This window comes from Leuciscus leuciscus (genome assembly GCF_965113295.1).
Source record: "Leuciscus leuciscus genome assembly, chromosome: 11".
Lineage (NCBI taxonomy): Eukaryota > Metazoa > Chordata > Actinopteri > Cypriniformes > Leuciscidae > Leuciscus > Leuciscus leuciscus.
Window position 1 is genome coordinate 13,451,207 of NC_138735.1, and position 23,881 is coordinate 13,475,087.

General features: G+C 41.3%; 1 protein-coding gene across 3 annotated transcripts; it reads left to right on the forward strand.

The window, feature by feature from the left end:
- The first annotated feature begins 9,961 nt into the window (after nucleotides 1–9,961).
- ccr9b (chemokine (C-C motif) receptor 9b) lies at nucleotides 9,962–13,563 on the forward strand. Of its 3 annotated transcripts, XM_082184012.1 has the most exons (4): nucleotides 10,034–10,134; nucleotides 10,435–10,475; nucleotides 11,214–11,337; nucleotides 12,088–13,563. In XM_082184012.1, the coding sequence occupies exons 3-4, from the start codon at nucleotides 11,335–11,337 to the stop codon at nucleotides 13,129–13,131; spliced, it is 1,047 nt and encodes a 348-aa protein (XP_082040138.1). In that variant the 5' UTR covers nucleotides 10,034–10,134; nucleotides 10,435–10,475; nucleotides 11,214–11,334; the 3' UTR covers nucleotides 13,132–13,563. The 3 variants fall into 3 exon arrangements, with proteins under 3 accessions (XP_082040137.1, XP_082040136.1, XP_082040138.1); XM_082184010.1 differs by lacking the exon at nucleotides 11,214–11,337 and having other exon boundaries at nucleotides 9,964–10,134; XM_082184011.1 differs by lacking the exons at nucleotides 10,435–10,475; nucleotides 11,214–11,337 and having other exon boundaries at nucleotides 9,962–10,134.
- The last annotated feature ends 10,318 nt before the right edge of the window (nucleotides 13,564–23,881 follow it).

Sequence of the window (23,881 nt, forward strand, 5' to 3'; positions counted from 1 at the left end):
GGGTGCTTTCACACTGGGCTCGTTTGCTGCAGTCCGAGCCCGAGCGCGATTGTTCCCCGGCACCCCCCGCAGCGTTGGTCTGGTTTCACACTCAAATTGATTCTATCGAACGCTGGTGCGTTTGCGTGCATCTTACGCCATCGCAAACGTACACGGCGCATGATAGAAAACAGAACACGGTTCAATATCTTGTGTTTTTTATTTTATTAATTTGGTGCTATTATGCACAGCTGAGTGAACAACACATGTTTACTGTGTGTGTGTGATGCATAAGGTGGTTTTCTACTGTTTGCAAACATTTGCAGCGTTCACATTAGCGATTTTTCATGCGAACCGTTCCCCGTTCCGAACTAAATTGCCAGTGTGAAAGCGCCCTAAGACTATGTGCCATATTACTAGAGAGAAGAGCAGCACCATCCCAGGAGGGATGAATACCATCTCTTTTCAAAAGGTCAGGTCTGCCCCAAAAACTTTTCCAATTGTCTATGGATTCTATATTATTTTGCGGACACCACTTAGACAGCCAGCCATTGAGTGAGGACAATCTACTAAGTATCTACTAAGGCCAGAGCAAATTACAGTGCCTGAAATCGTACTTGCGAGTTCACACACCTCTTTAACATTAATTTTGGCGATCTCCGACTGGCAGAGTCGAACATCATTAATGCCGACGTGAATAATAATCTTAGAGAATTTACGATTAGCATTAGCCAGCACTTTTAAATTTGCTTTGATGTCAGGCGTGCTGGCTCCCGGCAAATATGTGACTATGGTGGCTGGTGTCTCTATTTTCACGTTCTGTGTAATAGAATCGCCAATAACTAGGGCACATTCAACAGGATTCACAGTGGGTGTTTCACTGAGAGGGGAGAACTTGTTTGTTATGGTAATCGGAACGGAAGAGTGGTGTTTTGTCCCCGTGACTACAGCGTCTCACCGTCTCACTGTCTCACCGTCACCCAATTGCCCTGCTGCAGGGGCTCTACAGCCAGAACCGAACAATGTACAGAGTTCACTAAGCTAGTCGCATCCAAAGCAGTATCTAAAAGCCCTTGCACTCTTACAATTAACCTGCAAGTGACAATAAGAGGTCACATGACTCACTATGTTTGTTGACTGATCCTACTCACCTAAGGTTTGATGAACTCAAAGAGAAAAAAAAAGAGCGCACGGATGGCACGCTAACAGGCTAGCGAATTACTAGTGTGTTGTGCTAGCAATAACGATTTAGATTGAAGCTAGCGATGTCAGGTTAATGTGTGGTGTTGAGTAAACAACAAGGAATGATAGTAAATAATGATTCAAAACAGAAAGATATACAAAGCTTACAGACGCAAACCAACTCAACAGCAGCAACGAGGCAGACAGGAGCAATCAATCCTTTTGGAGTTAAGAATTTTACCAGCATGCAAAGCCATTGTCAACACCATGCAAGCAGCGAAAGAAATGGCAAAGGTTCCCCTATAAAACAATATAATTATCACGTGAATAGATGATCTTCAATGTTGAAAGTGTGGTTTAGGAAAAAATCTGATCCAGTGGGACATTTTCCTTGACGTGAAAGTGAAAGTGACAATAACCCATACTTGGAATTTGACCTCTGCATTTAACCCATCCAAGTTAGTGCACACACATTAGGAGCAGAGTAGTGAACACACACACTGCAAACATGGATACACACCCGGAGCAGCGGGCAGCCTGTGTGGCACCCGGGGAGCGATTGGGGGTTAGGTGCCTTGCTCAAGGGCACCTCAGTCATTTCCTGCCAGTACTGGAATCGAACCAGTAAACTTTGGGTTACCAGTCCAACTCTGTAACCATTAGGCCATGACTGTCCCAGACTGCCCTTGGCGCTGGATGAATCGACTGACTTAGTGGCTCTCGAATTTTCTGTAAAAAACAGTCCAAACTTTATTATTGCCATTTCTTCTTGCCTGTCGTCCGCCATGTTTGTTTACTTTAAAGTCACCGTTTGACCACAAGAGATTTTGCGAGATTTCCCGTGTTCACAGTCGGGGATCTGGTTGTTTGTGAAAGGAATCTGTTAGTTCAAATTCTACACTATAAGAACAAAGCTGTTAAATCTACGATTTTTTTTTATCGTCATGTTTGTGGTCTCTCACATTTTGAAAATCTGATAAGATTTTAAAAATATTTTAGTGTGGGCCAGCATTAAACAGAGACGATACTTTGTAAGTCTGTAACCAATTTTAGAGGCCTCAGGAAGTCAAGTAAAATGCCTAAATAACCCTACAGCACAATGGAGATGACTCACTCATTTTACTATTAATCAAACTAATTTAATTTGAATTCAATCATTAACATGTAAATCAGATATACAGTGGGGAGAACAAGTATTTGATACACTGCCGATTTTGCAGGTTTTCCCACTTACAAAGCATGTAGAGGTCTGTCATTTTTATCATATGTACACTTCAACTGTGAGAGACGGAATCTAAAACAAAAATCCAGAAAATCACATTGTATGATTTTTAAATAATTAATTTGCATTTTATTGCATGACATAAGTATTTTATCGCCTACCAACCAGTAAGAATTCCGGCTCTCACAGACCTGTTAGTTTTTCTTTAAGAAGCCCTCCTGTTCTCCACTCATTACCTGTATTAACTGCACCTGTTTGAACTCGTTACCTGTATAAAAGACACCTGTCCACACACTCAATCAAACAGACTCCAACCTCTCCACAATGGCCAAGACCAGAGAGCTGTGTAAGGACATCAGGGATAAAATTGTAGACCTGCACAAGGCTGGGATGGGCTACAGGACAATAGGCAAGCAGCTTGGTGAGAAGGCAACAACTGTTGGCGCAATTATTAGAAAATGGAAGAAGTTCAAGATGACGGTCAATCTCCCTCGGTCTGGGGCAACCATGCAAGATCTCACCTCGTGGGGCATCAATGATCATGAGGAAGGTGAGGGATCAGCCCAGAACTACATGGCAGGACCTGGTCAATGACCTGAGGAGAGCTGGGACCACAGTCTCAAAGAAAACCATTAGTAACACACTACGCCATCATGGATTAAAATCCTGCAGCGCACGCAAGGTCCCCCTGCTCAAGCCAGCACATGTCCAGGCCCGTCTGAAGTTTGCCAATGACCATCTGGATGATCCAGAGGAGGAATGGGAGGTGGTCATTTGGTCTGATGAGACAAAAATAGAGCTTTTTGGTCTAAACTCCACTCGCCGTGTTTGGAGGAAGAAGAAGGATGAGTACAACCCCAAGAACACCATCCCAACCGTGAAGCATGGAGGTGGAAACATCATTCTTTGGGGATGCTTTTCTGCAAAGGGGACAGGACGACTGCACTGTATTGAGGGGAGGATGGATGGGGCCATGTATCGCGAGATCTTGGCCAACAACCTCCTTCCCTCAGTAAGAGCATTGAAGATGGGTCGTGGCTGGGTCTTCCAGCATGACAACGACCCGAAACACACAGCCAGGGCAACTAAGGAGTGGCTCCGTAAGAAGCATCTCAAGGTCCTGGAGTGGCCTAGCCAGTCTCCAGACCTGAACCCAATAGAAAATCTTTGGAGGGAGCTGAAAGTCTGTATTGCCCAGCGACAGCCCCGAAACCTGAAGGATCTGGAGAAGGTCTGTATGGAGGAGTGGGCCAAAATCCCTACTGCAGTGTGTGCAAACCTGGCCAAGAACTACAGGAAACGTATGATCTCTGTAATTGCAAACAAAGGTTTCTGTTTCAAATATTAAGTTCTGCTTTTCTGATGTATCAAATACTTATGTCATGCAATAAAATGCAAATTAATTAATTAAAAATCATACAATGTGATTTTCTAGATTTTTGTTTTAGATTCCGTCACTCACAGTTGAAGAGTACCTATGATAACAATTACAGACTTCTACATGCTTTGTAAGTGGGAAAACCTGCAAAATCGGCAGTGTATCAAATACTTGTTCTCCCCACTGTAGCTTTTATCAAAATTATAAATATGCAGTTTGAGTTTATTCTTTGAGCATGAAACTAATCTAAATAAAGTCATATTAAAAAGTCACTTTATAAAAAACAGATATGGAAACTTCAGTGCTGCTTGATGCTTGAAACTTTAATGCTGCTTGATGCTGTTAAGGCACTGGGCCAGAGCCTGAAACTTCTAAATGGAGACATACACATACGAGAAAGCTATTTTGGCGTCTTAACTTTTTAATTTGTTTCAAACTAAACACACTAATGGTTTTACTCAATGCCAAATAAAAACTTCCGAGCATATGCCTTATCGTCAATACATCAATCTGAGAATCAAATCTCAGCACAGAGTGCACACAAGAAACAGGAAGTGGTTTATTGCTGCTGTGCTTCTCAATTTTATTTCCTTAGTGGCACAAGATTTTGAAGTAGGCAAATTCCAGAAAAAAAAAAACAATAATGAAAAATAATAGGGTAATTCTTAAGGGTAATTTTTGAAGTGCTCACGAATTCTGACCATTATTACTGCTCTTACGCGGTACAGTTCTCTGTACTGTGCCAAAAGACCACTAGAACTCTAGGGGATTTTTGAGTCACCAAAAACAACTCAGTTTTAGATACAGTGGCTTCACAATGAGCTTTTGTGCTAGTGGACACTTTCATGATGCGATTAGAAAGTGTTTTGGTGTGGTTGAATTTTATTTAGTTGTCTGGCCAGCAGGGAGTATTTATTATTATTATTATTATTATTATTATCTCTATTATAGAACTTGAACGAACTAAGTACATTTTCTAAATTGTGGAGCTAAATCCCTTTGGTTTGGGTACCAAGCAGTAATTTTAGTTTTTGAGTTTGTTTAGCGTTGTTAAATACAGTGATGGGAATAACGGCGTTATAAATAAACAGCGTTACTAACGGCGTTATTTTTTTCAGTAACGAGTAATCAAACTAATTACTGTTTCCTCCGTTACAAAGCTTACTGTTACTGTCAATAAAAATGCGGCGTTACTATAAGCTCACTGAAGCGGTTTTCATCCGAGTAGGCTCTCTCTCAGCCATAGGAGCTGCAAAGTTTTTTCTCTGGTGTGTGTGTTTATGAGACTGGACAAAAGCGAGGCGAACGCCGCGAGCGTGCTCGAGAGACCGAGTGTGTCCGAGAAAGCGCTCGGCAGTGCGCGAAAGAGATCGAGTGTGTCCGAGAAAGCGCTCGACAGTGCGCGAGAGAGACCGAATGTGTCTGAGCAGCATAAATACTTTATTTATAAATAAATTACACATTTCAGCATTAGAATAATCTCTGTAGCATGTTTTATTTAGTTTATATAACATAAACTCCAAAATAACCTGCAGGGAACGTTCAAAGAAAACATCTTTGTTTGACCGGTTGTGAACACGTGCGGCAAACACGACTAGAATTTGTCTAAAATAACCTCTGATGATGACGTTCGCTGTAGGTTATAAAAATAAACACCCAAAAGATTATATTTTATTATTATTATTTATGCTGGTACATTGTTCAGTATTATATTGAGAGAACTTTTTGTTAAACTTAGCCTACTATTGTGAGGAAGAAAATACCTCAAGTAGGCTATACAGTATGTCTACCAGTTGAGTTTTATAATTTTAATTATATGCACTAGTGTATGTGTATGTATTTTTTTTATTACTATTTATCTATTTTTGGTACATTTCTTTAGAAGCATCCTTTATTTTTAGACTTATTTGTTGGCCAGTTGTGGTCTGTGCAATAAATATTAAAAGTTCTAAACCATCTATTGTGTTTTGTTGTTCCACTATAGTAATGATAATATTTTAATATTTAAGTTAATAGGTGTCTCTCACATTGTCCCATAGCAACATTAATAGTGTACAATGTTTTATAATAATAAGATGTTATATTTAGTGTCCATTTCATTCATTTAACATTTCACATTGGGGGTATCCAAGACATTTCTTATATTTAAACTTTTTTTTTTTTTTCTAAGTAACGCAATAGTTACTTTCCCTGGTAATTAGTTACTTTTGCAATGATGTAATTCAGTTACTAACGCAGTTACTTTTTGTGAGAAGTAACTAGTAACTATAACTAATTACTTTTTTAAAGTAACTTACCCAACACTGGTTAAATATACTGTAACTTTCAAAAGCGGATGTTGACTACCGAGAGCTACCACTTTAGCTAAAGAAATAAGTACGGTGGCCGAGAGAGCTCAACGCGCTGCAACTGAAGAAGACACATGCAAATTGAAAAACATCCGCAAATTAAGAAAACATCTTCATCAGTTTTACAACACATGTGTGCTCCAAATACTCACACCACAAACAAATACAGAAACAGGCTGCAAAAGTTCACAACACAACCAAGTACAGAAACGCGCTACAAAAGTTCACAACACAACCAAATACAGAAACGCGCTGCAAATAGCACAGACCACAACGGAAACATTTCCTGGTTACTCCAATAAATGACGAACCCGGCTGGGACATGCTTATTGCTCGTGAGCATCCCTATGTCCTACTCCCTTCGAAGGGCAGACAGCAGAGCCCTTGAAGTGGGGACTTTGGAGTGAGCAGGGCTGCGTTTGTGTGCCATTATGTAGCCGTTTGGAACGCACTTGATGAAAGGAGCAACGAAAGACAACATAATTTCCTCATTATTTTCACCTGGGATGTTCCCATGACAACGCAGCACCATGTCCATCAGCTGAATAGCTGTTATTACCAGAATTTTCTGTATTTGGTTGTGTTGTGAACTTTTGTAGCGTGTTTCTGTACTTGGTTGTGTTGTGAACTTTTGCAGCGTGTTTCTGTATTTGTTTGTGTTGTGAGTATTTGGAGCACACGTGTTGTGAAACTGATGAAGATGTTTTCTTAATTTGCGGGTGCTTTTCTATTTGCATGTGTTTTCTTCAGTTGCAGCGCGTTGAGCTCTCTCGGCCACCACAAATAAGCCATGTTACAATTTTGCCAAAATGTCGCCACAGTCACAGTTTTTCCAATGAGCCCAGGTTGGTGAAATACATTATAAAGCAAATGTTAAAATCAGACAAAAACAAAAAACAGCTTGGTTACTTGGCAAACTTGATCTGTCTTCCAGGTCTTTTCAGGTCACAGCTGCTTTATGTGCACAAGGAGTAGGAGACCAGTGGTTCACAAATATTCTGTGTTTTCATTGCTCAGGTCTTAAAACGGTCGTTGGAGGCCATTGTTGTTTTACCTCAGTCTGTTTGTGGTTATGCCCTGTGCAGAACAGGTCTCGATCTCATACCAAATCTAGTATTTAGATGAGTCAGTGCATGCATGCCATGCGACTGAGCTTTCAGTTTAACTATTGTGAATAAAATGTGGCGTAACGACTACAGATAAGTTTCACAAGTAGTTTCTCACAGAAACAGTTTCTAACTCTAAATCTCTCTAACCTCTGACAGATACACACTGTACGATTTTGGCCACGATTTGGCCATCTGAGACAAATTTTGCAAATCCCAAAAGATTCCTCTGATCCTAGAATAAAATCAGAAGTTTTTAAACATTAGTTTCACACGTTCACCGATAGCCTATTAATGACCGTTGCGATCAAATTTGACCTCTCAGAAGACTTGACTCACAGTCCTGCAGTGTGACGTTTCCAATGACGACCGTCAAATTGTCTTAATTTTTCAAGACAAGCCATGAACAAAATTGACATTAGAAATTTCTTTGTAGTCTCCATTTCAATCCCACTTGTAATGCACCGCACTGTCACCGAACGTGTCATTGATTGATGATATAAAACTCTGAGTTTTCTTGTGTGCGTCTGTTTTTAATGCCTTGAATCTATTCTTTCTGCTAATCACAGGTGATTTCTTTTGGCTTATGCACACTTCTATTAGCATTGAACATGTCACATCCTGTGAGAACACTTTCCCAGACCCACTGCCCGGTCCCGGACATGGCCGTTTCATTCTGAGTCACTGTGGTCTAAACTGAGAAAGAAAAACGACAAACCTGTGGGCACGACACCTCACCATCTTAATACCATGTTGGGTTCCTTCGCAGAAAAAACAACGTTTTGTACCTGAAACTTTCAAATCAGGTTTTGGTGCTGAAACCCCTGTGCGTATGGGCAACTTTCACCACAAGCAGACTTGGCACTGTTTCTTGAGAAAAGTTAGAGCACTAGAAAAAGGTGACAACATTAGGTTACACCAGCAAAATACATTTTTAACGGGTCAGATCAGGTTTAAATAGCTAACAATTGTTGCAATGTTCTTACAACATATCTGCAATCCTCATCAACACCAGTGACCATTTAATCCTGAGTTGTATTGAGTAAAGATCTGTTTAATCCGTTTTTCAAAAGTGCTGTGCCTCATGACAGGAAACATACAGAAGGAACTAAGAAGGAAAACAAAGTCCAGAGAAGAACAAGAGAAAGTGGAAGTGAACATGGCCTAAGGGTTTTCAAACCTGTCCTGGAGCACCCAGGACTGCACATTTTATGTCTCCCTCATCTAACTGTAACGCAGGGTCAACATAGTAGGGATCCATGTGCAGATTTGTTGTAAACAGAAAACGAGGATGAACAAATAAGAAATGAGAAGGACCCAGTGCTGGGGGTGCTCCAGGACAGGTTTGAAAATGCCTGGCCTAAGGCCTTAACTCCAAATTGAATTTTCCAAATCTGTTGTATCTGACTGACTATTATATAGTGGTGTTATAAATAGTTGTAAAGGGGCAACTCAGGCTAGTTGTCACATACATAAGTTATCTACTTAACTGAAAGGTTCTGAGTAAAAATCCTATTACCCTTTTGTGGTTTTAAATGATGTTTTCAAACTCCTCAGGGTATTTCTATGAATGTCAAGGAGCAGGTTGTCACGTGGGTTTTATATGTTAAAAATGTACTCCAGTCTATTAATTATACGGTCATTTCTATTTATCAAAATAATGGTCTGAAAAGGGTCCATTATATATCAATGCTTTTACGTTACTCCGCAAAACTTTTCCACTCATAGTAAATATAGCCATATATTGCCATAATCTGAATCGAGTATTCAGACAGACAATGACATAAAGTGCAATCAAGGACATGACCAACACTGGACAGTTAATCTTCATGTGACAGCTGTTTATTACTGTTCACGTGACAGTTAACGGGTAATCAGTGCTCAGAGGTATGTTTAGTTCTAGAGAACGTTAAATCAAAACTCCCAATGAGGGGAATTCTTGTACATTACATGAATGTTAAATCTAAAAAATGTTGTTTCACTTTCCTCTTGTTTTTTATTTTGTTGGTTTCTTTTCCTCCTCTCAAAGCCCTAGTTCTAGTATTCCTATATTAAATTATATTGAACATACAAGCATAATAGGTGAGTTGACTTATTGCATTAGTTCAAATAGGCCTACAAAAATGTGTTAGTGTTTTAATCTGTTCGTTATCAATTACTAGTGACAACTGTTTGCAAGGTTTATTTACATCATTGTCATCGATTTTGATGTCACATTTAGTAATGTATTGTCTTGTGATGTGCTTGTTCCTCTTTTTAAGAGATCAGTTACCCTTTTGTTTACCCGATTGTTGTTGTGTTTCATGTTACATGTACCATGTGTCTCATGTGTAAGTCTTAAGGTATATAAATGCCATGTATCATGTCGATGGTATAAAACAGTATTTGCTCCACATTTAATCTGAATGATAATGAAAGCAGATTTTTAGTCTTGACAATTTAAGTTGAGTCAAGACATGTATTTAAATAATTAATAATCTACACTAATGAACACTTCTGTCTAATAAACACTTCATTAACTTTTTCTTCAAGTACATGTTGAAAGCAGCCCCAAGTCAGAAGGTTTCACCTTTTGAGTCATGGGGATATGTAATAACAAATAACGCATCTCCATAAAGCAACTTCAGTCAAATGACAAAGGATGGATGCAACAGTTCAGAGCAGAAGGCAACGTATCTGTTTTTCACCAAAATGCATTTTTTTTGTACATCATCTTTGCAGAACTGTCATATGACACCGACGTGTGGAGCCTCGGAAGGGGCCGACGTTACTATGCCCTGACACGTGACTTTGTGGTTTTATAAACAAGTTAAAGACAGCAGGGGAAACTTATTCATCACTGAACCGTTGTAATACTCTTGGTTATCTGTTGTGATTCTCCTGAGAGACAGAACATGGATGTCTCTACAACCTCAGGCTGTAAGTATCAAAAATCATTTTATTTTTTGTGTATATAACACATTGTTTAAAGACTTTAGGAATATTGGCATATTAGTTCATTATGTGAGACCTTTTAGCTGCTTTGGTCTTATTATGTGACGAATTTAAATCATTGAATCAATGTGATTCGAAAATATTCTTTGTGTATATATTGCCTGAGTGATTTGTGGTTACATTAAACAACACTTTGTTCATTCATTCATTCATTGCTGAAGGGCTTTGAAGAGACTGTTTCACTCTTCCATATATTTTCTAATCACATATTTTGTCTCTCAATAGATGAAAGTGATGCGTTTAATTTCACAGATTTGACAGACATGGTGAGTATTATTATATATATATATATATATATATATATATATATATATATATTATATTATATTATATTATATATATATATATATATATATATATATATATATATATATAAAATACAATTTTTACACTCAGTAAATATAGTATTATTTATTTATTTACATTACTGTCGTAAATGTGTTATATTTTGTGAATTTGTGTAAAAAAGTTTGATGACATATCTAGTCAAATTTTGCATCAATAACACTTTTAAACTTTAAAGTTCTAAAATGTCATCAAGCTATTTTGTCATAACGCAACTCTTCAAGTCAAAAGTTAAATGCCGCCCACAGCAAATGTTTTCAGTAAGCAGAGGTTAAGCTCTGTTTCTTTTAGTGCTGCATGCTTTTTTGGACATTTGATGTGTCAGTCAAGTGAAACTACTTATACTAATCCATATCTTTGTCCCTTATTATCTGATCCACCTCTTGGATTGAGATCATACAGACAGATTTGGCAGTTACCACATTGTGCAGTTTTTAAACAACACAATGAAAAATGTTTCCATGGTGTACGTCACATATCCTTTATCTGTTATCTGTATGTATGTCAGGATGGAACAGAATCTAGTGTTTGACATGCTCCGAAGGGGCTGTGTTTATGTCGACCCCCAGGGCGGGTGACGCTCTATCTGTTTGTGCACGCTTCAGAAATGGGTTAAAAGAGGATGTGGATGCGGTGTACTTGTGTGGTTTCTCCAATAGAGACACCTGCACCTGATCTGAGCTGCGGAACATGTTTCGTAAATTTAGATTGTCAAAGTTCGCAGGGGCGTGATGTCACACTGATTCACGCTTTACTGATCAACTGGATTACAGCTGCAAAATGGTGAGAGACTGTTGTACCACTGTAGACAGGAAGTGGCTGTCAGTTGAGTGGAAGATCTGTCTGAAAAGACAGTGGGAAACAAATTTCTAAGCTTCATAGTCAGCATTCTGAGAGGATTTAGATGAAAAACTAATAAGAGAATTTAAAGGAATATTAAACCCAAAAATCTTTTAAATGTCATGTCGTTTCCATCCCATATGACTTTCTTTCTTCTGTGGAACATGAAAGAAGATATTTTGAAGAATGTACATTCCACTCTTTACCATATAATGAAGATGACTGAAGGCTCTGTTGACCTCTAAAATTATGATGAATGCAATAAAAGTCGTTAACATGACTCATTCATATAATATTCCACGTCTTGTGAAGCTCAACCCGAAGCCATATAACTGCTGAACAGACGAAAATTATATTTAAATATTTTTTTCTCCGCTGTTAGCATCCATTACAATATGTGCCTTAAGACAAAACTAAATTATGTTGTGATGTTAATGGAACATGACTAATTGTGACACAGTTTAATATTAGTGAAAGTGCAAATATTTCAGAATATAGCGCAATATTTATTTTCATTACGGGAAAAACAAAGGCCATTATGTCCCTCAAAACTTCTCCTTTTGTGCTCCATGAAAGAACATTCCTTTAGATGATTGGTATGTTTTGTTTTTAAGTAAATCTGTAAATCAAATGAAATGGAAAGTGCACAGAATTCGAAGTCCCTGAATATATCCTTTTTTATTTTTATTTCAGACGACTGATACTGATGACTATGAATCAGACCTGGATGGAATATGTAACAAAGAACTAGTGCGACAGTTCAGTAAGACCTTCGAACCCCCTCTCTACTGGATCATCTTTGTTGTGGGGGCTTTGGGCAACCTACTGGTCGTCTGTATCTTCACAACTGTGAGAAACCGGCTCAAAACCATGACCGACGTCTACCTGCTGAATCTGGCAGTGGCTGATCTTCTCTTTCTTGGCACATTGCCCTTCTGGGCAACAAATGCCGCTCAAGGCTGGGTGTTCAGCCAGGCCATTTGCAAAGGAGTTTCTGCAGTCTACAAAATTAACTTCTTTGCCAGCATGCTCTTACTCACTTGCATTAGCGTGGACCGTTACATTGCCATCGTCCACGTAACCGAAGCACACAATTACAAAATCAAACGCATGCTGTATAGTAAGATAACTTGTGTGTTTGTGTGGCTCGCCTCTTGCGTCTTAGCTCTACCGGAATTTCTCTTCGCCAAAGTGAAAAATATAAGCCCCCAGCTCAGCTCCTGCGTCATGGTATACTCGATCACAGACAACAACCATACTAAAGTCTTGGTGTTGGCTTTACAGATCTGTGTTGGCTTCCTACTCCCATTGCTAGTCATTGTTTTATGTTACTCAGTCATTATTCGTAAACTCATGCTGGCTCGAAGCTTTGAAAAACACAAAGCTCTGAGGGTCATCTTTGCAGTTATGGCTGCTTTTGTTCTGTCACAGTTGCCATTAAATGGATATCTGATTATAGAAGCAGGCCAAGCCAACAATGCTACAATAACAGACTGTGAAGTCTCGCAAAGCTTAGATATGGCTGGGCAAATTGTGAAATGTCTTGCCTACACACATTGTTGCCTGAATCCTTTTCTGTACGTCTTTATCGGGGTTCGCTTCCGGAAGGATCTCTTGAGCCTGCTTCAGCGCATGTCCTGTAGCCTTGGACTGGCCGACAACAGCAAACTCCAACAAGTTCCCAAGAGGCCTTCTGTTATGTCCGACACTGACACCACCCCTGTTTTTTCTTTATAGACCTGTCTACTGTACTTACTGTATCGACAACTTTTTCAAAAGCTTTGTCTTCATCTACAGAGTGTGTCATTTGCATGGTAATGGCATGATAGACTTATTTTTCAGAGTTATAGGTCCTTATAACCACAAACATTATTGTTCAAGGTCTATGAAATGTGCTTTATCATGGTACTATTCCTGTATAGTTCTCTGGGAGTACATGATGGGATATTGTGGAAATGTATGTACATAAATTCTGTTCATGAGCTTTTAACCAGCATTTTGAGGATGATTCCTGTTAGAGCAGTATAATGTGTCCTAGAGGTATACTATTATGCTTTTCATACTTTTCTAGCAATGAAATGTTGCAAAAATATTGTAAAGTGTACATATAATTTGAGAATTTGTTGAGTGTAATGGATTTCATTTTGCATTAAAAAAGTGGGATAATAACACGTTGAGTTCTGATTTATTTTATTTTATTTTGTTTTATAAAATCTCTATTTACTCATGGGTGATTCATCAACTATAGAGCCATGCAGCTTTGGTCCCATGAACCTTTAGAAAACTCTCTCAAAATTATATATATATATTTTTTACATTCTTACTAGTTTAAATTGTCGACTTAAACTGTTGGTTGTAGAAGAACTGTGGGACAATCAACAATTTAGAAAAACTTTCACAATAAATATTGGAACTGTTTATGATTATTTCAGTATCAATCACGTAAATTCATCAGTTTCTCCCAAAATACAAAAGTGTCTAGTGAACTGGGAGAAGAGTAAAATGTATAGTTTCCTACACAATGTGTATATGCAATGAATAAAACACTTCAACAAATTATAGCCTAATTGAAAAGATTATTATTGCAGCTTCCATAGACATCAGTGTATGGAATTTGTAAATACAAATTAAATAAACTTAAACTTGTTAAATAACAAACTATACTGGTTAATTTATGACTGTACAAACAGATGGTGTGCCACAAGACACAACCACAAGAAATAAATGGCATGAATACAGCTTGCTGAAAGAATCTGACGGAAAGCTTGCTAAAAATCTTGCTTGGTTCTGAAAATAATTTATAGGGATAAATCAGGATTCAACCAGGGGTGAATTCAGGTTGATTGGGACACTTTTTGCCATTGAGATGACTGGAAAAAAGTATCCCAAATAACCTGAATTTACCCAGCAGGAAAGTAAATATATAAAAGTGTTTCATGTTTTATAAGAAACATGAAATTAAATGGTTATAATTTACTTCCCTTCCTGTCGTTCCAGACCGTATCATTTTCTTTCTTCTCTGGAACACAAAAGATAAATTTTTATGAATATCCTGGCCCTGGTTTAAAAAACATATTTCAATAATATTTCCCATACAAATGTTGCAAATTATATTTTCTGTTAATAATGATCTTGCTAATTATCATATGATTTTCAAGGCCCCCAGGTCTTGTTTTTGTTCAATCCCATGAAAGCCACATGGTGTTTTTTTTAGCTGTGTGTAACGTATTTTCTGTGGTAATCGAAAGGTTTCTGAATGTGGCTTCTGTGCACTGCCATGTCTTCACTATGACTATTATGTCTGGTGTGGATTGAGAAAACGTTGAATAATGAAAAAAGGTCTGGTTGCCATGCACGTTGGGTTATGGTAAAGCAAAAGTGACACAGCAGTTTCAGATGGTAAGATGCATAATGATACCATGCATGCAGAGTATATTGCAATGACATATCAGCTGCCACAGCAGAGATATGGAACTGTAGGAAAAGACCATTGTAACGCGGCCGGATCGCTGTAGGTTAATACTCAGCAGGATTTGATGCAGAGAGATACACCTTCATAATTTTGGTTCAACAACCAGAAGTCCATATTCACAGTGGCTGCAACAGTTAAAGAGAAAATGACTACATGAAACAGGTGTTAACTCTTTCCTCGCCATTGACAGAAATGTCCGTCATTTGTGAGACAACGCTTCCCCGCCGTAGACGGAATTTTCCAGCAATCCGTGTTTTCACTGTTATACAGTAGGGGGCGCTATAACACATCTTCTGAAAGAGTACTGTAACTACTGATCAAAACGTGCGAGGAAGATGCAGAAACAAGCGATGTCACATGTAATCATATGCATATGTAAAATAACACGATCAACAACATTAAACAGCATATAAACCAAAACTGTGTAATGTTACTGAATGAAATGTCGGCCCAGGATGAGCTAGGGGTGTTGATAGACTCAATCTACTTCATCTGGCTTTTGATCATCATTCTGCATCCCATCCAGACGTAGTCTTTGACAAAAACGTGATTTTCTCAGCTTGTTGCTCAAAACGTTGCTTTTTTTTTGAGACACTTACCCACATTCAAGTGTTGAAAAAAAAAGTAATGCATGAAGCTAGAATAAAACGTTTTTTATTTGTTCGAAAACAGAGGGTCTGTTATTTCTTTTGATAAATTGAATATTCGGATATTCATTCAACAAAATATTCTGGGGGCCATGAAACATAATCTTTGCGAAAATTACAAAAAACGCTGACCGTGGCTGGGAACTTTAAAAAAATGCTGGCATGGAAAAAGTTAAACAAGTGAGAACTTTCTATTTTCTTTCTTGCAAATAAAAACAAAAGGAAAATAATGAAAACTGATAACAGCAGTTTCAAATAAACATTTCACAAAAATGTGTTCTTTATAATGGACCTCTTGAGTTTAGTTGCTTTTTGAGGTAAGATACTATCTTATATATTAATTTCTATTCACTTATTTTGAATGCTATTTGTAACAATTCATAATATTTTCTCTTCCAATCAAATAACTATTTATTATTATTTTAAAACCTAATTTATTTATTTGTCCTGGAGCCAAATTAGCTGTATTAATTAATTTATTCTATGAATTAGGTTAATTAGATCACTTACTCGTTTAGTTAAAACTTTAATCTTCTCTAGTTAAACTTTTTTCTTTACCTTACCTCACCTTTGGAACCAATTTCACTTGCAGTGTTGGTCAAGTTACTTGGAAAAAGTAATTAGTTACTGATTACTGATTACTTCTCCAAGAAAGTAATCCAGTTACTTTACTGATTACTTATTTTCAAAAGTAATTAGTTACTTTACTAGTTACTTTACTAGTTACTTTTCAAAAACATGATGCACGAAATGAATACGCTATAAAGCAATATACCTTTCAGCCTAATTCTATTCTTTCTGCATATTCCATCATCTAAAATTGAATCAAATGAAACATTCTTTTTTAAAACTTGTTTTATTAGTGTCAGTATTTTAACTTTATGCACATTGCATCAATGACTCACTCATTAAGACGGTTGCCTGCCGCCTCCTACTGGCGGTTTATAAATATTATTTCTATGCACAAATAATATTTCTTATTTGTATATTCAAAGAATATTTTAAATAATCTCATTACATTATTTAATGCAGTTTATTTGATTGGTAACAGCCCTTTAGCATCTTATTATTCTATTTTAATTTATTGATCAAATTTACGAATTTTAAATGAAAGATGAAGCAAACGATTAGGGAAAAATGCCCTTTATAAAGGTTAAAATATCATACATATGCCGATTTATATATGTTAAAGATGACTGAACTGATGAGAATACTGATTCGGAATAAATTATATTTACAACACACACACACACAAAAAAAATCACATTTTTTTCCTGTTCAAACAAATGTTTTTACGCAGACAAGTGAATGACCGACCGAAGGACAAATGAAAAGGCTTAAATGTTGAGCCCTGGTATATATAAACCTGTCTTTAGGAAGCCATAAGTTACAGTGGCAAGAATAACTTTGTGAAACCTTTGGGGGTGGTGGACAGGGTTTACATTAAGACAGGAGTTTGCCTTAATCTAGTTGATCATGCATTTCTTTTCTTTTATTCCACAGCTGATGTGTGCAGTTTTTTTTATTGCTTGCATTAAAATAATTTTCTCTTGTTTTGTTTTTTAATTGCAGTATTTTTCTTCTGCCATTCATGCTTATCAGCTCCATGCAATCTTAAGCTTTTCTTGGTTCAGCTGCACACAGTCTGAAAAGGTTTTTTGGCAGTTTACTAAAATAAAAGAGCCATTCTAAGAGCTGTTGACTTTTCTACCTTAAGAACGTTAAACGAACAACTTAAAAAGGCATGACAAATCATAACATAAGACTGACATCACTCACAACGTACCAATTCATTATCCCTCATGAACAAATATAACGTCTGATGTTTGCATGCATGCATACCAGTTTACCATTACGACATCGTTCATGAATAAACATGACGTCTGAACACGGACAAACGGTGCGTGTTGACGCGTCAAAATTCACGCGTTTCGTTTAAAGACTTTTGAACGCGATTGCTTGCCATAGTGTTTACCACTGACTTCGCGGCGCTCATGTCATTGTCACTCACGAGTCACGGCTCACGTCACGAGACAGTCTCGCAGTATAACGCAGTAACGCAGCCTGCTTACGGGGAAGTAACAGTAATCTAATTACTGTTTTTGCAATTGTAATCCCTTACTTTACTCGTTACTTGAAAAAAGTAATCGGATTACAGTAACGCGTTACTTCTAACGCGTTACTGCCCATCAGTGTTCACTTGGAGTACCAAATGTAACACTTGTTACCCAATGTTATTCTAAATATAACCTTTGGATTGCTTCTTTTACAGAATCCCTTTTATAAAAAAAAAAAAGAAAAAAAAAAGAGAGAAAGGATTCACATGTAAGATGACCTTGTTAGCATCAACTAAATGCTCATTCAATTTTGATGTTCTTGTGTAATGCATACAGAGTGTCCAATGAAGAAGCAAATTGGAACTCAAATTCAGTCCCAATACGATTGTTAACTCTTTTTCTAGTTTTCCGCTCCTATTCTGTTGTGTTTCAGCACTCTGTTTGGTTTACAGAACAATATAGTCCTAGAAGTTGGTGTGGCACCGGAATAGAATACAGTTCTTGTTCACTACTGAGGTAAGTGTTCAGTGATGTATAAATGTATAGTCCTACTACTCTTGACATTTTAGTATATTACACTTCCTTTTCAGGTTCAGGCATATGATGGGTGGCTGGCCAGTCCTTGCACAGCATTTTGACACTTTTTTGCTCATCCGCTGGAACAATTTGGATCCGAGATTTCACCAGAAAAGTACAAAAACAGCTTATTCGCTCCTACAAACTGCGCTAGGCGCACACACCGACACGCAATGAGCGTCTGGCGACGGCGCACCAGGATTAAAAAAAGAGAACTACAAAACAGCATTTTAACCCTTACGAAATGTACCATAATCATTTTTAAGTAATAAATATCCATAATATCCAAATATCCAATGGTTCACAGCCGTCGAACTAGGTTGACAGTCAGGGCCGGAGTGGGGCCACTTTTCAGCCCGGGAGTTTCAGGCCCAAGACCGGCCCACTTTTTCCATGGTGGAATTCCAAATATTAGCACTTTTTCCAAATTGGATAAATGAAGCAACAGTTCAGCTCTTACTATTGTGTAGTTTGTATTAATGCCATGGTTCAACAAATAATGTAAAGGTTAAATAATAATTCACTTAGACTTTATAACATGCAATTGCGACTTTATTTCACACAATTGCGACTTTATTTCACGCAATTCTGACTTTATAACACGCAATTGCGACTTTATTTCACGCAATTCTGACTTTATATCTCGCAATTCTGAGAAATAATGACAGAATTGCGAGATAAAAAGTCGCAATTATCTTTTAAAATATTTTATTCTGTGGCGGAAACAAGCTTCCATACCTCCTGGCCTCTTCCTCCAACACAGTCTCACCCCAAAACGTCATATACTGACGGGTCTTGACCATACTGCAACATACGACGAAAAGGGTACCCCTTTAACGTCCATGTGTGACGATTCGGGTTATGGGTAGGTTTAGGTATGTGTTAGGGTACCGCTAGGAGGCGCTGCTGGTGCGCTTATGTCTGCGTCTCATATTGACGTTATAGGGGTACCCTTTTCGTCGTATGTTGCCGTATGGTCAAGACCCGTCAGTATGTGACGTTTTGGGGTGAGACCGGGCTGCTTCCTCCCATCCATCCTCCCCGACGCGTAGCTATCGTTACGGTAGGGCCGGCCCGCGATATTTTTTTCCCCAGGATGGTAGGGTAAGACTCATTAATATTCATTAGGGAAGTCATCCCTGATTGGTCTTAACCCCAGTGACGGTAGGTTTAGGGCGGGGTTAGGAGTAGGTCTAGGGTGGGGTTAGGGGTAGGTCATCAGACCCCCAGTGGCGGGTAGGTTTAGGGGTGGGGTTAGGGGTAGGTCATCAGACCAATCAGGGATGACTTCCCTAATGAATATTAATGAGTCTTCCCCTACCATCCTGGAAAAAAAAATATCGCGGCCGGCCCAGCTATCGGTAGGCGCCGGAAGTGGTCTAGGGTGGGGTTAGGGGTAGGTCATCAGACCCCCAGTGGCGGGTAGGTTTAGGGGTGGGGTTAGGGGTAGGTCATCAGACCAATCAGGGATGACTGAAAAATCATCCCAGCAAAAATCATCCCAGCATCCCAGCAATTGCACAGGGATGATGAAAAATATCGCGGCCGGCCCAGCTATCGGTAGGCGCCGGAAGTGGTCTAGGGTGGGGTTAGGGGTAGGTCATCAGACCCCCAGTGGCGGGTAGGTTTAGGGGTGGGGTTAGAGGTAGGTCATCAGACCAATCAGGGATGACTTCCCTAATGAATATTAATGAGTCTTCCCCTACCATCCTGGGAAAAAAAATATCGCGGCCGGCCCAGCTATCGGTAGGCGCCTGGAAGTGCCGCGGTAGCCTACCTGAGAAAACGTTTTGGAAAAGACGGGCTATGGACCCAACCAACTCTATAGGAGGGGAGGGGAGAACTCCCTCACATGGTACAACCCATGCAGAGGCTGTGCGCTGCGGTGTCAGAATGCGGAACGTGTGTAGCCTAATGTAACTAACGTGACAAATGTGAAAAAAAATTAAAAATCCTCGACCGGCCCAAAAGTGAAGCGGCCCACCGGGAATTCTCCCGATTACCCACCCCGGACCTGTTGACAGCCAACGCTAGGCGCCGCTAGATGCTAAGTATCGGGAAGCGCGGATTGAGTGAGAGCGAGTGGATCACGTGACATGAAGCAAGCTCGGTCTCTGCCTCAATGTTGATAATTCAAGACAGCATGAGAACTGACTGCGCATGCGCAAATCTACATAAACTACGTTCTATGGACCAAAGAGGCACTGCTAACCTCTGCCTCAATGGCCATGGCCTTGAATTTCCTGCATGAAACAATGGTTCTCTTACGAGAGGTACTCTCGTACTGCGTAATATCTTACGCTAGGGGAAATCTCTTTTCCGCGAGATACTGAAGCCAAAAAATTATCCTTAATTTTGAAATAATGTAAAACGCGTTGCGGCAGCATGCAGACATAGGCGAGACAGCTCGCGCGCCTATTGGCTGCCCTGCGGCAACTGCAGCAGCCTATCGATAAGGCCCTATCGTGACGTCATCACCAATGGGGGCGCTTCGCGCCCCATACGTCACGTCCCGCCGAAACGGGCGTGGCCTGGGGCTATAAATATAGCATCGAAAGGCTAGCTTACCGATTTTTCATCTCTTCAGCGGAGCTCACGCATCGCTGGATCCAGAGAGAAGAAGCCGCGCCGTGGAAACAGCATTTCAGCGGGACGAGTTCGGTACCTGGAGTCGCTGGCCGCGCCGCCTTCAACCACCGTTCCTGCTACGCTATCCGGCGTTATATCCTTTCATTGCTTTGTGTGTGTTCGCCGCCGCGACTCACACTCCCTTTCTAAAAGAGCAGAGCGTCTTTTTCAAGATGTCTCGTCCATCCTGTGGCTCGTGCCGAGCCCCACTCAGCGACGGGGACCGCCATGTCATCTGCGTTTCCTGCCTGGGTGAAGGACATGCGGCTCTAGCGCTCGCTGACGGCGGATGCCCTCACTGCGAGCTTATGCCTATGGCGACTCTGAGGACTCGCATGGCAACTTTCCACGAGCCTGCACCCCCCGCTTCGACGCCGCGCCGTAAAAAGCGCCGTGCTCAGCGGATCCCTGAGCCTCCCACCGAGAAAAGCTCGCCGGTGCGCCTGCCAGCTTCGCCGTCTGCTTCTCTCGAGTCTCTCACTCCCGGACAGTGGCCGCCGCTTCCGCCGGAGATGACAAGGAAGAAGCGGCAGTTTTCGAGGAGGACAACTGCTCTATCCTGGCTTCGGACAGCGAGGATTGGGCGAGCTCTGTGGACCTCGCCCCTTCTTCTGCCCGCGAGTCGTCAGGAAAACGGGCCAGCATTGAAGCTGAGCTGATGCGTCTGCTCACACAGGCCACAGAGAGCCTCGGCCTCGAGTGGTCCGCGCCCGCCGAGCCTACACGCAACCGTCTGGACGGCTGTTTTCTGCAAGGGGACCGCGTTTCCACGCCCTCAAGACCCGCCCCGTTTCTTCCTGAGCTTCATGAAGAACTGGCAAAGTCTTGGAGCGCCCCTTTTTCAGCCAGGCTACGTTCCTCTGCTTCGGCGGCATTCTCCGTGGTGGACGGTGCCAAAGACAGAGGATACCTCGCTCTCCCTCTAGTGGAGGAGGCGGTAGCAGCCCATCTTTGCCCGCCCTCTGCTGGACGGCGGACTAAGACGGCGCTACCTTCAAAAGCCTGCCGCGCTACTTCCACCCTGCACAGTCGCGCTTACACCGCCGCTGGGCAGGCTGCATCAGCGCTACACACTATGGCCACTCTCCAGATCTTCCAAGCTAACCTTCTCCGAAAGCTGGACGAGGAAGGCACGGAAGCAATCAACGTGGCGGATTTAAGGAGCGCTACGGACCTCGCACTCCGCGCTACGAAATCCGCTGCACAGGCCATAGGGCGGAACATGGCCTCTCTCACCGTTGCTGAGAGACACCTCTGGCTGACGCTTTCAGAAATGCCGGACTCGGAGCGCTCTGTGTTCCTCGACGCCCCCGTTTCTGCTACTGGCCTCTTTGGATCGTCCGTCAAAGATTTCGCGGACAGATTCGCTGAGGTACAAAAGACGTCGCAGGCCATGAAGCACTTTTTGCCAAAGCGCTCTAGCTCCGCATCAGGCCGCTCTAAACAGCCGTCTGCTCGCAGCTCGCAGCCACCGCCCCCCGCCGCCGCTTCACAGCGTCGACAGGCCCGGGACCAGAGACCACGCTCTCGCTCTGCCGGCCGCCGCCCCCCACAGCGTGGGACTCGGCCGAAGGTTGAGATGAAGCCCGAGGCCTCAAAGTCTTCCTAGCCAGCTTAGGAAAACGACGGTGTTCAAGCCCCGCTGCGGCCGGGTTTCCACCAAAACTTCCCGCTCGTCCAGTTCCATTACATGCGACTGTTCCAGTGTACTCTGCAGTAAACAAGTCGGTTGCATTACCCGCTTGCCTGTACACAAACGCCGTTTTCACGGCGACCCAGATAAATCCTGTAAAGAGCGTATTTTCTGGTATTCCGGCCACGGCCGACGGTGTTATGAGTGTAGTAAAAATGCCCACTGCCCAGTGCCCATTCCTACACACAGACACAGCCCGCCCCACAGGGCTCGCGCACATAAAATCGACTCATGTCGATTGCGCACAGAATGTAGTGAACGTGCCCACGTCCCAGTGCCCACAAACACTACACGCTGCATGTCTCTTGGTTTCTGTAAAAACGAAACCAACACACATACAACCGACTCAGGTCGATGGTGTTTTCAGTGCAAATGTGCCCGCTGTCCTGCGCCCACATTCACTCACAGACATGACGAATCCCTCGGTTTCCCCCACGCTCGCCGTCTCTCAGCTACCTGCCGTGAGAGAGCCGAGCGCGGGCGAACCGCCCGCTGTGATCAAAACACTCCCCGCCTCGAGCGCTGCAAATGCGGTGTCTATAATACAGCATACCGAAGCTCCCCGGTCGCCACTATGTCACGACCAGAGCTCCAATCTCATTCAACCCTTAGCTATGCACGCACATGCGTGGGCAAAGCTTCCCGGTGTATCAGAATGGGTGCTGAACATTATAAAAAGAGGCTATTCGCTACAGTTCGCTCGACGTCCCCGCCGTTGTGCGGTGCGAGTCGAAACCACGGTAGAAAAGGAAGTAGCAAGTGTACTTCGTACCGAAATTGCGAAGCTGTTGAGCAAAGGGGCAATAGAGCCTTTATCTCAAGCTCAGAGCGAAGGGGGGCTATACAGCAGATATTTTCTGGTTCCGAAAAAAGACGGGGGTCTCAGACCCATTCTAGATCTAAGACAACTGAACGTAGCGCTTTCAAAACGCAGGTTCAGAATGCTCACAACCAAGAAAATCCTCGCGCAAATTCGCCACGGGGACTGGTTTGTGTCAATAGATCTGAAAGACGCGTATTTCCAAATACAAATAGCGTCACGTCACAGGCGATTTTTGAGATTCGCCTTCGAGGGCCAGGCTTATCAATACACAGTCCTACCGTTTGGCCTGTCCCTAGCACCCCGTACATTCACGAAGTGCATGGACGCAGCCCTCGCTCCCCTGAAACTTCGGGGAATGCGAGTTTTGAACTACTTGGACGATTGGCTGGTTCTAGCTCAGTCACATACGGAGCTCATAGAACACAGAACCATTTTACTCGAACATCTCGAGAATCTGGGTCTCAAAGTCAACTGGGCAAAAAGTTCACTGTCTCCCAGTCAGAGAATATCTTTCCTGGGCACAGAACTGGACTCGCTGTCAATGACAGCTCAAATATCGCTACAGCGCAGATTGACTATTCAGCGCATGAC